General features: G+C 34.5%; 1 protein-coding gene across 1 annotated transcript; it reads right to left on the reverse strand.

The window, feature by feature from the left end:
* Positions 1 to 6,512: 6,512 nt before the first annotated feature.
* APX6 (ascorbate peroxidase 6) lies at positions 6,513 to 16,917 on the reverse strand. Its single transcript, XM_086455753.1, has 10 exons — positions 16,660 to 16,917; positions 16,287 to 16,404; positions 10,385 to 10,509; positions 10,002 to 10,072; positions 9,856 to 9,898; positions 9,662 to 9,758; positions 8,725 to 8,808; positions 8,099 to 8,220; positions 7,136 to 7,202; positions 6,513 to 6,739 (listed from the first exon to the last, which is right to left on the reverse strand). The coding sequence occupies exons 1-10, from the start codon at positions 16,832 to 16,834 to the stop codon at positions 6,637 to 6,639; spliced, it is 1,005 nt and encodes a 334-aa protein (XP_086311879.1). The 5' UTR covers positions 16,835 to 16,917; the 3' UTR covers positions 6,513 to 6,636.
* Between the last annotated feature and the right edge of the window lie 1,015 nt (positions 16,918 to 17,932).

A 17,932-nucleotide genomic window follows, 5' to 3' on the forward strand; every position in this document is an offset into this window, starting at 1 on the left:
GGATTTGCACTAAGCCAATCCCTTGGGATTAGTTTCTTAGACATCTATTTGTCTAGATTTGAGGGGTGAGAGGCGGGTTTTAAACCTCCTTCCTCATTATATACGTTCGAGATTCTTATATTGTATCAAAGAAAAATTGATTGACTTGATCAAACTCTTTTAAGATTTTCAAAATATTAAAGAAGTTATCTTAGTCTCAAATGAATCAATTTGATGGACGATTCACATTCACTCTCTCACATCCACAATTCTCAAGAATTCATATGGCCTAGACAAATTTTAATTTTAACTTTTTTTTAAAATGATCCATGGATTTGAAAGTCAAGGGTCTATAAAATATCTTAAATTTCAAATTCAAATATAACGATTAAAATTTATCTTTTTTCAAAAAAAATATTTAAGAATTTTGTGATCTATATTCAATTATATATTTAAACTGAAGATACCTCATTTTGAAAAAAGAAAAAAAAAAAAAAACCTTTCTTAATATTTTATTTTGGTCAGACCGATTTGACCCACCAATTGAATAGGTTTTGGACCAAAGTGGTCAGACGACCGGTCCGGTTTTTTAAAACAAACCCGAATGGATGCATTTGTTGGATTCTACCGTCTATATTCTCTACCATTGCACGTGCGGAATGGTCCCATGAGTTGTACCACGTGGTCGACAACTTAGCTTAATAGCATCAACTCGACACGTGTTGTGTCCAGGGCCCAGAGTATGTTTGATTATAAGTGGGTCCACCATCTATACCTGGTTGATATTATGTAACAGAGACCAGTATTGCCACTTATATAATAAAATATATAGTATAGTACAGCATATATAAACAGGGGATTATAATTTATAATAAATAAATGTGTATAAGGACTTACTTGTAAATATAGATCTTATCAAAGCGTGTATTATAAAATGATCTCTTATTTTGCAGAAATTACAAATACAATCACGATTTAAAAATATTTATCAAAAAGACCAAGGTCAAGGGGCATGTCATCACTTTAAAAAATACAGCGGGAATCTCAAATATATTATTAAAAGTGGTATACACTATATACCTAATTTTTTAATAATTATTAAGACAAAACATGGAGGGATATGTCTAAATCATTTAAAATAAAGGGTGCTTTTATGAAAATGACCAAGTATTTTGCAATAATTACTTACCCAATTTTATAATTAGTTATTTTTACCAAAATGGTTATGGATTGGCTGGGGGTCTGCCTAACCCCCTCTTAATCTTTTTTTTTTAAAAAAAGTAACATTTTCGTAAAAGAAAATAGAAATTGTAAATCGGACAGATAAGTATTTCCTTCAAAATTAATATAGGTTATTTCATCTCAAGAAGAATATCTAAACTTTTAAGATAGATCGTAAGCATGTGGATTCGATAATACGTACGGTATAAACCTTGGGATTGCAATTAATTGATCGACTAATCAATTTTAGGGAAATATGGTCAACCCATATTGAAATATGGCTGACCAATGGGGACATGGATGGCTATGCTTATGACCACGAATCTAATCGACATACCACACTAGATCAATGCCCTAACATTTACGACTTTCGAAAGAAATAAATATTGGTGCACATTTGTACAGAAAAGGACTCACTAACAACTTCTAGGTTTTATATATTTCCAAATTCTAAAAACCCATCCACCCATTTATTTTCTTCTCTTTTTAATGGTTGTTATTTGTCATGTTTGAGTTTGTTTCTTTTTATACATCCCTTCAATTCATGCATAGTGGGGACTCTTTTGGGGTGATTTACAATGTTGAAATTATTATTATTATTATTATTTCTAATATTTTTTCTTCCCCACTCTTTTGGGGTGATTTACAATGTTGAAATTATTATTATTATTATTATTTCTAATATTTTTTCTTACAATATGCTTTTTTGTGTGTTTTTAATTGATAAAGTACATGACTAGTATTATTAGATGCCTAATCTCGAGGAGGTGGTTCAAAGGCAATTTAAAATCCAATAAGTGGTGAGAGTCCATAATTTGTGTGTTCAATACTTAGTATGAGCAATATTTTCTCGAGACTACCCGCGAGGGCATTCCCTCACTTACCTGGGTGCGTGTGCCGGGGGTGGATCCCAGATGCCTTGGCTCATCCAGTCCCCCAGGTCAGATGTAAGTCTGGACACCCCCATTATAATAATAACAAAAGATAAAAAACAGGATAAGTAATACTAGAGACCTTGGATCAAAACACTATTTCTATCTTCTTACCTATCAAAAAGAATAAAAGATGAACGTTGATCGGTTTGGAGTTTTGCAGGATGATCGTAATTTTTATTTTTATTTTTTTATAACAACGAAGAGTTCCAATCACATTAATCACATGCTATTTTCGAGAATACATACATAGGTGGTAGAGATTATGTCATTGTCGTTAATAATACAAATTTTTTTCTTGTCTCTTCTCATTAGTTTATTTGGTAATTTTGCAAGTCATCCAAACATTATTATCAATAAGTGTATCTCCTCTTTGGACCTTGATCAATGATTATGACTAATGAATGATACTCTCAAGCAAATGTATATTGCTTAGCTTTGTCGATTTGCAACTGTAGGGGTTGAAAGAAATAATTTGTTTCTCGATTCACTTAGGTTCACTAATTATATATAAGAAAAATACTTAAGTGACATTGAAATTTACATCGTTTCACATATTGTAGATGTGGATGTGTGTACAGAACCATGGATGCTTTTCACTCTTATCTCGATGAAAGCATGATTCCATACATGCCTCCATGTTAGCAATGCGTGACACGATGTAAATTTCAATGATACTCTAGCACGATTCTATATATAATTCAAGTGCGTAAGCAAGTTACTAGTTTGACCATAATATTAAATAAGAGTTGTGATGATTGCACACGGTAAATCATACGCAATTGATGTGGCAAAGGCACATAATCATTGATATTTTTCTTTGGGATACATAGGAAAAAAGATTTGCAGTTCTATGCCCTTGCCACATCAGGGGCATACAGGCCACGGTACATGATTTGTTGCATTCCACGTATCGAACAAATGTTATCATGTCGTACTGTACTGCAATTTGATTTGTTTCATACTGGTTCGTGGTTTAGCCTAGTAGGAATGAATTTGGTAAATGTAGATCGAAATTAGGTTATGGTTCAATTCTGAACAGTAATAAATACTAGGGTTTTGCAATATTTGATTGATCACAATTCTGTATATTCCATTTACTATAAGACTAATGATAAAATGACGCACTGAAACAAATACAGTCTGTACACAGTTAATGTGGCAAGTGCATACAATCATTGATATTTTTCTTTGGGATACATAAGAAAAAAGATTTGCAGTTCTATGCCCTTGCCACATCAGGCGCATACAGGCCACGGTACATGATTTGTTGCATTCCACGTATCGAACAAATGTTATCATGTCGTACTGTACTGCAATTTGATTTGTTTCATATTGGTTCGTGGTTTAGCCTAGTAGGAATGAATTTGGTAAATGTAGATCGAAATTAGGTTATGGTTCAATTCTGAACAGTAATAAATACTAGGGTTTTGCAATATTTGATTGATCACAATTTTGTATATTCCATTTACTATAATAAAATGACGCACTGAAACAAATACAGTCTGTACACAGCTGATGTGGCAAGTGCATAAAATCGTAGATCTTTTTTCTTGTGTATCCCGAAGAAAAATATCTATGGTTCTGTGCCCTTGCCACGTCGCTCAAGTACGTTTCAACGCGCCCATTTATCACTACTTTTAGAGATTCCTAGGGAATTCATTAGAGGGATATTTCCAATAAATATGGTTTGTTCTTGCATATCCCTATCGATTTTCCAAATTAATCCCATGGGTACATATAATTCATAAACTTCAAAACAGACTTTTTCATATTATACCTTGGTATTTTATGTTGGATGTCTTTTAAGTAGTTGGACCCAGGGGTGCAACTTGGTTTGGTTTGCGTTCAAATTAGAATTGAACCGACATAGGTCAGTTCCACTAAATAAGATCAGAACTGAACCAAATTCCATTGAAATCAAACCAACCCAAACCGAATTGAAACCGGTTTGGTTTGGTTCGATTCTACGAATTGCAAATATTTTATAAATTGTAAATAATATTTTTTAATAAAAAAATAAACATAAAATTTCATACAATAAATCACAAATCTATCCATAAAAAATCATTAGTTTATTGATAAAAGATCACTAATCTAGGTCGTAACTCTTAAAATAATTTATAATAATTATTATATATACATATATATTTATTTATTGCATAGGGGTTTGGTTCAGTTCTATACAAGCTTGATCCGAGAACAGAACCAAATTGATAGGTTCTCCATTTTTGTAACTTGGAACTAAACTGCAACTTGTTCCAAACTAAACCAAATCAAACCACCCCAAAGCTATCGGTTCAGTTCTCGATTTCAATCGGACCAAGTTGCACCCCTAATTAGATCTCATATCGCACATCTTGACGTGAGAGTGGATAGGAATCATAGATGCTTTTTCACTCATATCTCGAGAAAAAGATATCTATGGTTCCCATACACTTTCACGTCAGGATGTGTGCGATGTGAGGTCACTTCAGCATTATTCTTAATTTAATTAGAAAAGAAAACCCTTTTTGTGATCCTACACACCTTACCATTTTTCAAATTTGGGTTGTACGGCTGCCTAAGACTAATTAAAGTTGGAGCTATTCTATTTTTCCAATCTAATTGGGATTCCAATTTTAAAAAAGAGTTGTAAATTTTCATATTAAAAAGGAGAGTTATTCTTAGTCAAACTCAGATTTCTATGATTGGAAGGAAATCCAGAATGAATTCTAATCTTATAAATAGAGGGTAGTTGTTCTCCTTCTAAAACTCTCAAGTTTTTTTATGATTATAAGTAAACTAGAGTTCTAATCTTAAAAATAGTAGTAGTTGTCATTTTATACTAAAATGACAATATTACCCTCAACTCTACCACTAAAATTTTAAAATTTTTGGTAACAGAAGAGGTGAAGTCATATAGGCATTATGAGCTCCAAGAAAAAATCCACTTTGCCATATCTAAGTGTGGATTACAAGAAGAAAGATTACATAATAGTGGGCGTGCTTAATGGAGGGGCAACTTTGAAAAAAAGAAGAAATTAATGGGATTTCCAAAGTGGAGGCTGTTGGCCTGTTTATATTGCTAAATTTCATAAATCAACCCATCAAATCTATCTGCTTGTTCCTGAAAAAAATCATTTAGTGGCTGAAAAATTAGATTAGCACACAAAACATCAATATTACATCAACAGGACTGTAAATGGATCAGTTTTGATAAGGATCTGATTCGATAACTGGGGATTGGTTCTGGATCGACCGTGCCTCAATCCCATAGGACCCTTATTCCATTAAATATGAGAAAGTATGTAAATTATATTATATATAAAGTTTATTTGTATCTTATCTATCAAATGGGTTGTTATCAAATCTGATCTTTATTGTTTATTTGTATCTCATCTATCAAATGGGTTGTTATCAAATCTGATCTTTATTGGATTGATCTCATATCAATCCCAATCCGATCCTGATCCAATCCATTTAAGTGTGTGATGTGATATTATTGGGGTGTTGAAATTGGATTAGAGCTTGTTTGTTGGGCGAATGGATTGTTATGAAGTCGAACTAATGATCTTTCTCTAATGATGGATCGTGGTTGGATCCAGATTCAATTAGGTTGGACCAAGTTATATTTGTTACATAATTTTTATATTTGATTTCATGGATGATTCATTCAGTTAAGATTGAACCATTAATTTGATACTTTTTTAAAATTGAATCATGGAACCATTAATTCAATAAGAAATGACAGTTATTTAGAACTAGTTTTTCTTCAGATTTACCTCATTTGAATAGAGGAAGGTAGGACCGTTAATGGGCTGGCTCAGCTTGCTAGGCCCATTTAATTATAAGGCCTAACACTGATCACGCCGGATTAGGCTTGGAATCTAGGTCAGTCAGGATGCCCAACTTGTACAAGTTCGAATACTTGCCGATTTGGTCGGTCGGGTTGGATGTAGGTATTTTTTTTGGTCCGGTCTAGTCAATTAGAAGGACCAGATTTGGACTAGGATGTTGACGCTCGATTAGTGTTGGACTATTTACAACCCGATCCAACCCAACCCATTGAAAGTCCCAGATAAAGGTGATATTGCCATTTTATAAATGAAAATTTACCAAAGCAACATTGATTTTTTTCTTTTTATAAAATTACAAAATCAGCATTTGGGCTTCTGAAATCGCTGAACAGTCCAACTTTTCGAATTGCTTTTGGTAATTTTTGAAAACTTTCTTTTGCTTTTTTAGGGTAAAAACTCCACAAAACCATAGGCTCTTGTTGGTACACATTTTATTATTTAAAGTAATAAAATATTATTGTAAATAGATCATTTCAAATGCATAAATGAATTTATTAAAATATTCTTATAATTTTAAAATAATTATTAATATAAATTTGAGTTGACAATAATTATCCTTCTCTTATTGTATCTATAAATATATAAATGAATCACAAAATGTAGTTAGGGCAAGAAAAAAAGAAGGGATTATCATTTACATACCGTCTCATGTGCATAATGAATTCTCAGACATTTTTCCACAATGCACCAGAATTCACAAGTTTGATATAAGCATTCTTGAAATCTTTAAAGAATTTGTTCTGATCCTCCGCGTACATTCTGATCCACCTGAAGTAGGGAGTATAGCAAAAAAACAACATTTTAGGACGAGTGGTATTAAGTTTGAACTTAAAAAGGGTAGATTGCTAAGTTGTTGAACCGGGTATGAACAGATAGCACTGTCACTTGGGATCAAAACTGTCCACTCCTGAAAAATCATGGATGGATACAGATGTCTACACCAAAAAATGTTATGTTGGTACGTGCTTTTGTGTTCACCGACCAATGAGTGTTTGGTTCACCCATTGCTGGACCCATAACGCATCGAAAATCAGACTGATTGGTGTTTTCAAGACATCGGTTTTGAGCATTTTTTCAAGGGCTTGGAACTCAATCATGGGTCCCTTTTTCGTTGATAGGCAAGTTGGATATTATTTAGTTGTTAGTTGGAGAAGTCATGCAAACCTTAAGCATTCATCATCCACAGCTAGGGCACGATCAGATGGAAGTCCAATCATACTCGACATGCCATCTGCATGTGAAGAATGGAAAAAAAATGATACATGAAAAGTTCATCAAATAAACGAAAAAAAGGAAAAATACATGAGCGGTGAAAGGAATAAAGAATACGTTAAGAGACAAAGATGGGGCAAAATCGTGTGATGGTGTTCGAACCATGGTTTCAAAACTCAGTTTGACGTTTTGTCTTGTATGAGACAATCTAACTTGGTTTAATCATTGATTTACATATATTTAAATTAAAATAATAATAATTTTTTAATAAATAAGATATATTAGAAAATGTTTAGTCATAAAATCATGTTTTAGTTACATAATAAATATTTAAATTCTTAAAAAAATTAATTATTTTAATCAAAATCTACAAAATCCCAGTTGACTTGATCGAGTTTTGCTGAGTTGCCCAAGATTTTCAAAATATCGTCCGAGACATCTCGTTTATCTTGCTAGATGATGTGAATGTTGAGACACAGTGGATATCTGTATCGTTGCTGAATGAGACCGATATGACTTGAGCGAGTCATCTCGGTCTCAGACGAGATTTAAAACCATGGTTTGAACAGAGCAAATTTTAAGAGCTCATAAATTTGACTCTGCCTGGATGATTCCCCAAGTTGGAGTCAACTCAAATCTGGAATGAGCATTTATAATTGAGTATTTTTAGGTAATCTCATGTAGAGGTGCAACTTAGTTCAGTTTGGGACCAAATTGGAACCGAACCGACATGTCAATAGAACCAAACAAACCCTCCCATCCTAAAGTTTTTATATTTGTTATATTTTTTTGGTTGGTAGATGCTAGCTAAGAAAAACTCTTAAATTTGCTCCAAGTCTTGATCAAGTTGAATCAACTCGGATCATCACACATTCACGACAAATAATTAAATAGAACAAGAATCATGTCAGTCACCTGAAGATCCCCATGGTTTCTCCATAAGTATTTTAAAGTAGGAGTTGTCAAAAACTGTTGGATTTCCAAAACCTTTACTTCCAAGAGTATGTGCTCCAGACAATGCAACAAGTTCTTGTGTTCTGCCAAGCAAGAATCACACTAATGGTCATGTAATTGGTTGAAAGAAGATATCCATTAGAGCTAAAAAAAGAAGAAAATTATAACTAGATACTGCAAAAGTGGAAAACTGTTACTAGATACTATTCAGTTATAATTATGTACAACTATGACCACAACCTTCTTTACTTTTTGCAAAGTTGCTCTTAGAAATTCAGGAATTATTGACCAAATCAGCTAATTAGTTTGTTAAATCATAAATAGTTTGAAAAGTCTAGGAGCAAAATTTGTGTGGAAATGTGTTGGAAACACTAATTATGTTCTACGTTTCAATTATATGTTGTAAAACTTGCTTAACTTAACAAAAGTTTATAAACACACTCAAATCTGAATGGTTAGCGTTTTTCATTAAGTTCAGAAATGTGGGATGAATAGAAAAATAAGGATAACAAATCTTCAAATGGATAGCATATACATAATAGGCCAAATATAACAAATTAACAATGATGGAATAAAAATAAACTCACGTGAAGCCCTTTTTTAGAAAGCATTGCTTCAGGCCAGAAGCATCCAAAGATTCTTCAGGAAGTTTGCCAACTGGATCAGGAACTCTACAAGACAAAATTAATCTTAAAAACACAGACTAAGAGTTATTATCAGATTGTATTGCATACTAAGACATTGAAAAATTACGCTTGTTGACTTCAACTTAATTGAAACTTTAGTAAAAGATTTTCAGCAATTCAAGTTGTTGTGACTGGCATAGTCACCAGGTTGGGATTCAGGAATAAGTTGGCAAGACAAAAATTTGGTAAAATTGGGAAAAAAAATCGGGCTAGGCTTAACTCTGTGTAATTGTTCATACTAGGTGGTGTTTCTCATATTATTTCACCAAATCTCATATTAAACCACAATAATAAATAACCATGCCTTCATATAGATATCCCTTTTTTTTATTTTTTTTTATTTTTTATAGTCCCTCCATGTAGATAACAGCCTTGCATCAACAAGTAACCACAAGTCTTCATCAATAAGTTCGACGCCATCCTCATTATCTAAGGCTTCATCAATAAAAATGGTCACCATCATCTTCATCAACTTCATCTTCTCTTACTAGTTCTTTAAGTTCATCTTTTGTTTTAATCTGATTTAATTGCAAAGTTCGCGATAATCATGAAGTTTGTGATTTAATCGCAAACTTTGCAAAAGTCATGATTAAATGAAATCGGAGAAGGAAAAAAAGTCACGATTTAATTGTGACTTTTTCAATAAGTCGGAGAATTTGGTGACTATGTTGACTCGTCTAAAAACTCAGGATATTTGGACAAATGCTCAGCCACACAGTGTCAAGGATTGCATGCATGAAACCGTCTAGAAACAAATTAAGAGTTGACTTGGGATTAATTTAAGCCGGACTCATTCCCTGTGTTTGAAACCCTGATACAGATGAAGAATGCCTCTTACGTTGAATCTAGCCTGCCCAGCTGAACTGGAATTACGGGACCTCCACATACTGATACTGCCTCAGCTCCAGCTGCAGCAATCAAGTCCGCCCAAGAAACTAATAAGGGAAAATCCAGCCACAACATGTTAGCACAGCGTAATAATAACAATAAGATTTAGAATCCAAGCACATTACCAGTTTAGATCCTAATAACCTGGTTGTATTACATCGATTTCACTCTTCACTTTCTCTAGAACCTAAACAATAATGCAAACACTGAGTTAGCTGGTTAGAGAATGATAAGAAGTTGATTAATCAGGAATTCATCAATTTTAGACTTTAGAGTGAGAGAGAGCATGCCTTCAAAGATTTGTTAAGTCCTGCATTTTCAGGTCTGTCAAGTTCGTAAACTATGGAACCATTCATACCACCTGCAAAGAAGAATAATTGAGTATAGTGGACATAATAAAAAGGAGAAGATAAATTAACTTTAGTTTTGACAAGGTTGGCTGCTGAGATCAATCAGAGCTTAAGATTTAATGATCAACGACGATTTGCTAAAACAAGGGAAATGATGCAAGTCCATGATGATCAATGCCAATAGGTGACTCAACGATTGGGTGGTCTAGATAAATGAGTTAGTGGAACCGTAGAAAAGTTCGCAGTGTGGGGGGTAAGGCAGCATCCTCAGTGCTCCCAAGAAGTATCACACATTTTATCATGAATAGGTAGCCACAGAATACCTGAATTCTCATTAACATCAAAGGTTCCTGCATCATGAAAAACCAAACGAAGTAAACCAGCAGCCTTGCCCTTGGACAACACCTTCCTCAGCCCTTCTTTTATGGTTGGATATTCAGTGGCCACCCTTCAAAGTCCAGTCGGCAGAAGAAAATGTTAAATTGTATAGAAACATGTACAACCTGAGAGAAATAAAAATATCAACACAGTCCTTTGTTAGAAGAAAAGGAGAAATGATAACATTCTAGATATGTGGCCATGTCAGCATGATCAAAGAGTCGGCTTTAGCAGTAAGGGGGTGCTTTGCAATGAAGTTTAAGTTTTGTGGCACCAATTCATATAGAGCTATATTCACTTGTATTCGGTTGGTCCTTAGGGGGTACAGATTATGTGTCCACCTCATATAGGCACATTGAGCACTTCTAAAGTAAAACCTTGTGCAAAATTTATCATCATTGTTTGAGCTACATTTCCGATGCATCCCAGTCAAATTAAAAGAATATTTTTATAATATGGCAGTTAGAGCTGCCATGCTTTATAGAGCTGAATTTATTTATTTTTTGATATATAAATTTTTTCATATATCAAACAAAGGAGGCTTAAGAGAACCCTAAATATAAGAAAAGTAGAAGGATTAGAAAAGAAAATAGAACAAGCTCTATATGCTTTCCATACAAATTGAATCCCACATAAATAAAAGATCCTCAAAAACGATTTCTTTGAACTCCTCATACCACTTTCTCCAAAAAAATAAAAAAGAAGCATAAAACCCATAATGCTAATTATGACCAGAAAAGCCTGCTGTTTCTCTCCCGTCAGATGCCACAACAAACGGCAAAAGGGATCAAGTATTACAAAATCTTCCATCTCGAGTGAAAGAAATTGTTTTGCCAATTGCAAAGTAATGAAAACAGGGAACTTGGAGAGCACCAATAAACATGAAAATAAGAGAAGAAATGATCTCAAATTTCACATGCAAAATTACAATGGATACGCAAATGAATGATGGACTCTCCATTTACCTTGTAGAGGTAGCAATAATTTACGAACAAAATTCCCCTATGCATAATGAGGCATGTGGTGGGAATTTTCTCTAAGGATGCCAGCAAAACAAAAAACACAATTTTGGAAAGAATCTTCCTACCCTAGAACAAGGATGCATGGAACTCAACGTCGCAAGAAGGGATCAAAGCAGAATAGAAGGACTTTACAAAAAAATTATTGTCCCGATTGCATAACCAAACCCTTTGATCATCCTCGGTTTTAGGAACATGAGTATTGGAAAGAACATTAATGAAATTAGTGATAGCCTGAACTTTTTTTTTTGATAAGTGTAATGTATTGATAAAAGATAACAAAGTACAATGAGGCCGAGGAAGCCTCTCAAAGAACTACAAAACAAAGAAAAATTAAAGCATCAATGATTACATAAAGAGTTCCATCTAAAGACGAAATCATCAAAAGTAGTCCCTTTAAACTCTAATTTCTGTTTCGACCAAAAGTACATCAAGCCCAAAATCTCTAAGAAACTGCCATGAGCGCTTCTCGTCTTATTGTTGAAGACCCTATTATTCCTCTCACTCCACACCCCCCAAGCAATAGCCGAGGGAAGAATAGCCCAAAGGAATCTCTTTTTGGAAGAGAAAGCATTACTAGCCCAACCTTTTACCAACGAGGAGAACTTACAAGGAAAGACCCAATGAATACGAAATAAACCAAGAAAATTTGACCAAATATGATAAGAAAAGGGCAATGGATTAATATATGATTGACAGACTCCCCATCCTTCAAACATAATGGGCAACAATTAGGTGTAATCCAACCCCGAACAATCAAATTATCCATCGTTAGTATTTTACCAAGAGAGGCCAACCACACAAAAAATGAGATTTTAGAGGGTATAGAGTTAGACCAAATGATGGATCCCAGGAATGAACGCTCGGCATAAGGGTTAAGCCACTTATGAAAAGAACTGACAGAGAATCTCAAGTCTTTCGCCCTTGTCCATTCCCACCTGTTCTGTTCCCGTACATCGATAAGACACGAGTGCAAGAGATCAAGGAAAGAAGTCACCTCAGTTAGCTCCCAATCATTAAAATTTCTCCTGAACCCCAAATCCCAAGTGGAGCTGGAGTCGTTGCGAATCAAACACCGTTGGATTGTTTCATTTTTTTTCCGAGAACAAGCATACAAGGACGGGAATTGGGCCGCTAGAGGTGAAGTACCACACCAACTATCCTCCCAAAATCTGATTTTATCCCCCATGCCCACCTTAAACCTAATCCCTTTCTCAAACTCCTCTCTTACTTTAAGAATCCCCTTCCAGACACTACACCCATACGTACCTTTAGCCTCACAACTATACCAGCCTAGTCTCTGTTCCCCATACTTTGCTGTTATGACCCTCCTCCACAGACTATCTCTTTCCTCTCCATACCTCCAGATCCACTTCCCCAAAAGTGCTCTGTTTGCTAATCTAAGACCCCTAATCCCTAAACCACCGTTTTTCTTGGGCATACAAATAACCTTCCATCTAACAAGGTGATACTTCCTTCTACCATTCTTGTCGTTCCATAAGAAGTTTCTCATAAGCTTTTCCAATCTGATTTCGACAGTCCTAGGTAGCGTGAACAAGGAGAGAAAGTAAACTGGAATGCTCGTCAATGTGCTTTTTATCAAGGTTACTCTCCCTCCTTTAGACAGATACTTGGCCTTCCACAAACTCAATCTTTTCTCCAATTTCTCAATCACCCCTTCCCAGATTTTGATACTTTTGTAGGGTGCGCGTAATGGTAAACCCAAATAAGACGTGGGTAAAATATCATGCCCGCAACCCAAAGTAGTTGCCATCAAATGAATGTCCCTCACATCTCCTACCCCAAACAACTTACTCTTATGCAAATTGATATGTAAACCTGAAATTGCCTCAAAACAACACAATAGAACCCAAAGAACTCTCACCTGATCCCTAGAATGATCTAAAAAAACTAAAGTATCATCCGCAAATTGCAAACTGAAGTATCATCCCCAAAATCCCAAGAGCTCTCTCTCCAAGCCTGGAACGGATCCAAAAATTTGACATCAACAACACTTTTATTTTTCTGGAAGAAATAAAGCACAAAAAATTGGTCCTCCCAAAATTGAACTCATTTAGCTAAATTTTCTTATTTCTAAACCCCCTTCCTTCTTAGGCTTGCAAAATTGGAACCACCTATCTAGATAAAACTTGTGATTGTCATCCTTGTCATTCCAAAGGAAGCCTATGATAAGTTTGTTCATACGAGCTTCCACATTTCTTGGAGTTGTGAATAAAGGAAAGAAGTATATTAGAAAGCTAGCAAGTGTGCTCTTGATTTGCGTCAACTTGCCAACCTGAGATAGGTATCTAGCTTTCCAAGATCTTAACCAATTCCCTATCTCCCAGTCACAAAATCCCAAGTAGTTGAACTCCTACCCAAACGGAAGATTAATGTATGGAATAAGGAACGAATCCACTTGACAACCCTAGTAACCAGTGAGAGAAGGAAGGTTATGGATTGTCCTTACCCCAAACAATTTCCTTTTGTTGAGATAAACAACAAAACCCAACATGGCCTCAAATCAACAAAGCAGTCCTAAGAAAAACCTAATGCGATCAGAACAAACATAAAAATAAAGAATTGAATAGTAGGCATTATCCTACCAAAAGCCTTAGCTTCCAAATTGAAAAGAAATGGTGATAGCAGATCACCTTGCCTTTAGAATTCTTGAGAAAAAAGGTCAAGGGATCCGTTGACCAAAATCGAAAAGGATGACGATAAATGATAATATGCACTTCATAATCCAATTAATCCACCTATCAGAAATACCCTGACGACCCATCGTATATTCCAAAAACTCCAAATTGATATGGTCATACGCATTTTCCAAATCAATTTTGCAAATATTCTCAAGTCTCCCGGATCTTATCCTTGATTCAATAAATTCATTTGCAATCAACATTCCATCCAAAATTTGACGGCCTATAATAAAAACTCATTATTCTTGACTGATTAGACTAGCCCTAAATGACTTCTGTCTGGACGGTAGCAAATTTTCCACTATCTCGTAGATCAATCATACCAAACTAATCGGTATAAAATCGACAATCTCAGCACCTTTTTTTTTGGAATTAGAGTGACAAAAATGCAATTGGAGGTGAAATCAAGGAATCTTCTCTCAAGAAAATATTTTATCATAACCATCAAATCATCTTTCAATGTTAGAGTTGAATGTTGGTCGATCAAGAAGCAACATGTTAATAAATTGAGCATGGTAGATATGGGGTGTTGAGATGGATAAGTGAAAAGACTAAAAAAGATAAAATAAAAAATGAACACATTCGTGAAAATGTAGGAGTAATCCCAATAGGTGATAAATTAATAGAAAGTTGATTGAGATGGTTTGATCATATGCAATGAAAGCCGATTACAAGAATAGATAGAAGGAACATGCAAGTTGAAGATTCTAAAAGAGCTAGGGGAAGACCCAAAAGAACATGGATTGAGGTTGTGAGATTTGATATAAAGGTGTGTAATATCAGAAGATATGGATTTAGACAAAACTACAAGGAGGAATAAAATTTGCTTAGCAGGTCAAAAAAATTTGGGATAAAGCTTTGGTGGTGATGATCATCATCATTATCCTTTGCCTTATTCTATTATTTGGGTAAAACAAATCACATTCCTCCATTCAATTCTATCAGAAGCCATTTCTTTTGTTAAAATGTGTGCTCAAACCATTACTTACTTGTTCAATCCAAGCTCTTTTTGGCCTTCCCCTTGCCCTTTTAGAACCTTCAACATGCAATGAAGAGTTCCTCGTTGGTACTATAATTCGGACTTCGTTATATATGATAAAATCATTTGAAATTGACCTTCCTTCATCTTATTTCCTAGTTGGCAATTCCTAGAATCTTAGACGTGCTCATTTCAAATTCCGTTGTTCCTAGTTTTTCCACTCATTCATGTCAACTTCTTTATCTACTACACTTATTGAATGAACATGTTGTTTCTTAATTGCCCAACATTCTATTCCATAAATAGGTGATCTTATTGCTATCTTGTAAAATATTTCCTTCAATTTGATTGGCACGCACTTGTCACAAAGCACTCCAAAATAATATCCCCACTTAAGCCACTCAACTCTAAATTTCTGATCAATATCCAACTCAATCTCTACCCTTTTATGGATAATTGAAATAAGACAATGGAAATGTTCACGTTGGGGTATCAAAATCAAACCTTTCCGAGCTTATGTTTCATTCCTTTGTGTGCCGTTACCATAGTCACCTCTGTTTCTAACGGATTTAGAACCCTTGCAATCCAATGCATCAAATATCCAAATTCACTCGAAAGCAACAAAAACCAGGAAAACAAAATCACCAATGCTTGATCTAGGATAAGTGGGATAGTTTCCAATATAGAAAAATGTAAACATTAATGATTTATCCACAGTTAATTCGCCACTCACCAGTTTGAAGTTATGTTATTCCTGATGACAGACTCTGAATATACAAGATTAAAATTTTTATTGATCATTGGCTAGTTCATTATTTTTTTCCTTTCTTAAAGTAAGGCATTTAGATTACTCGAGTTCATTCATGCTCAGTTTTGGCTTTAAATGTAGAAATGTACCAAGTTATGCTTGGATTGTGGCCATTCACCCAATATGCCCACTTGATCAGAAAAAACCAGATAACATATTATAATAATTAAAAGAAAAAAAAACTTATATTAAATAACAATCACCCATAGATAAGGCCAATATATTAGTGAATATATCTAATTAGACATGTTGCCAAGACTACATTTATCAACATTAGAGAATAAAATTAAATGGATTATTGAGCTAGAAAGTAAATTAAATTAAAGCAAGTAAACTTACACTGCCGCATTAGCCCTAAATTCCTCCATCAGTTGTTCATTTATCCCAATAAGAAATGGCAGACTAGCTGTAAAAACAAGTTCTCTCCTCCTACACAACGCACGAAAGCCATGTTGATCTGCAATTCGAGCCAATTAAACATACTAAATTAGAGAAAATATAATTATAAAGAGGAATTGAAAGTTGAAATCGTGTTAATTCTAGAAAATTCAAGTTAACCTCTTCAAGATTCAGAAAACCAAACAGATCCAGCAAAAAATAGCAAAATTCGAACTCTAGTCTCCAAAAGATCAACAGATTTTGTTATAAAAGCATATTAATTCTTGAATTTTGTCTCTGAAAACTTCTAGGATTTCGAATTGAAACATCTTACCTGAATCTTCGTTGATACTAGTGGTGGGGGAAGATGAAGAAGATTCAACTATTTTCCCACCAGATTTCATGGGAGAGGGTTTTGTTCTTCGTTCTTTGGCGGGAAATTTGAATGTGTGTGAAAAAGAAGAGAAGGAACTGATGGAGCAGAGATGCAAACCAGTAGTCGTCATCATCGGACGGTTGAGAATGAGTGTTTCAATCCAGAGATGCTTTAGAGTAGTAGAGGATTTCACTCTCCGCGGGAAAGCTTATCCATGATCCATCTGAATGGGGGATGGATTTAAAACTCGTCCGAGAAAGAGTTGACTCAAGCGAGTTAACCCATTCTTCAAGGTAATTGGCTAGACTATCAATTTGAATCGTCTATCAAATTGACTCGTCCCTGATCAGGGGCGGAGCCAGGATTTTGCTCATGTGGGGGCAACTAAGAGTAGAAAAAAATAGTTGGGGGGGTAATTAAGAGTGGAAAAAATAGTTGTGGGGGCAATAATGATAAATTTGTTTATCCGTTGCTCAAATCTGTCTCAATAGTTATTGCGACATTATTCCATGAAATTTGAAAATTCTCGTGGGGGCAAGTGCCCCCACTCTAAATCCGCCCTGTCCCTGATCCGAGTGTATTACAGGGAGAAAAATAAAAACTCTATCGGGTCAACTCGCTTTTATGTTTGTTTATATAAAATAATTAGTTTCTTTATTAATTGATACAAATATTTCTTATCCAGGGTTGCAACTCAGTTTTGTGAGCCGAGTTGGGGTCAATCCGGGCTCAATCCAAACTTAACAAACACCAACCCGCACCCAACACGACTCATAGTAACAAAATTCTGGTTCAGTAATTATACCATGGGGTTTCAATTTGAATAAATTCATGAAAGTTTTGTAAAAAGTAAGAAATTTTTCCAGGGATGTAAAATGATGTTTTTGGAATTTTTTTGTTTTTCTTTTAGCTAAAATCCATCATTTTCAACCCCCTAACAAAAAAAAAAAAAAAAAAAATCCTTTCTGACAATTATTTGTCCTAAAAATGTGTTTCAAATTTTAAATACATAAAATTATAAGAAAATTTAAAGAAAAAGATGATGATGGTCAGTTAACTAAATTAATCACATTTTTTCCTCTTAATTGTAATTTCTAAAAAGAGAAATATTGGAAGTTGCAATATATGTACTATATGACAATATAAGATCATACAAAACAATTGCATTAATAACCAAAAAATGGATTAACCACCAGATGGGTGGATGAGTGGTAGCACTTCGGGATCAAGG

Source organism: Akebia trifoliata, chromosome 10 (assembly GCF_017979445.1).
Source record: "Akebia trifoliata isolate Shusen 1 chromosome 10, ASM1797944v1, whole genome shotgun sequence".
Classification (NCBI taxonomy): domain Eukaryota; kingdom Viridiplantae; phylum Streptophyta; class Magnoliopsida; order Ranunculales; family Lardizabalaceae; genus Akebia; species Akebia trifoliata.

Coding starts and splice junctions, on each gene's coding strand:
- APX6 (XM_086455753.1), bottom strand. CDS start 16,834: ATGATGACGACTACTGGTTTGCATCTCTGCTCCATCAGTTCCTTCTCT. Junction 10,510..16,286: donor TTTAGGGCTAATGCGGCAGT/GTAAGTTTACTT, acceptor TGGACTTTGAAG/GGTGGCCACTGAATATCCAA. Junction 8,809..9,661: donor CTGGGCAGGCTAGATTCAAC/GTAAGAGGCATT, acceptor TTTGTCTTGTAG/AGTTCCTGATCCAGTTGGCA.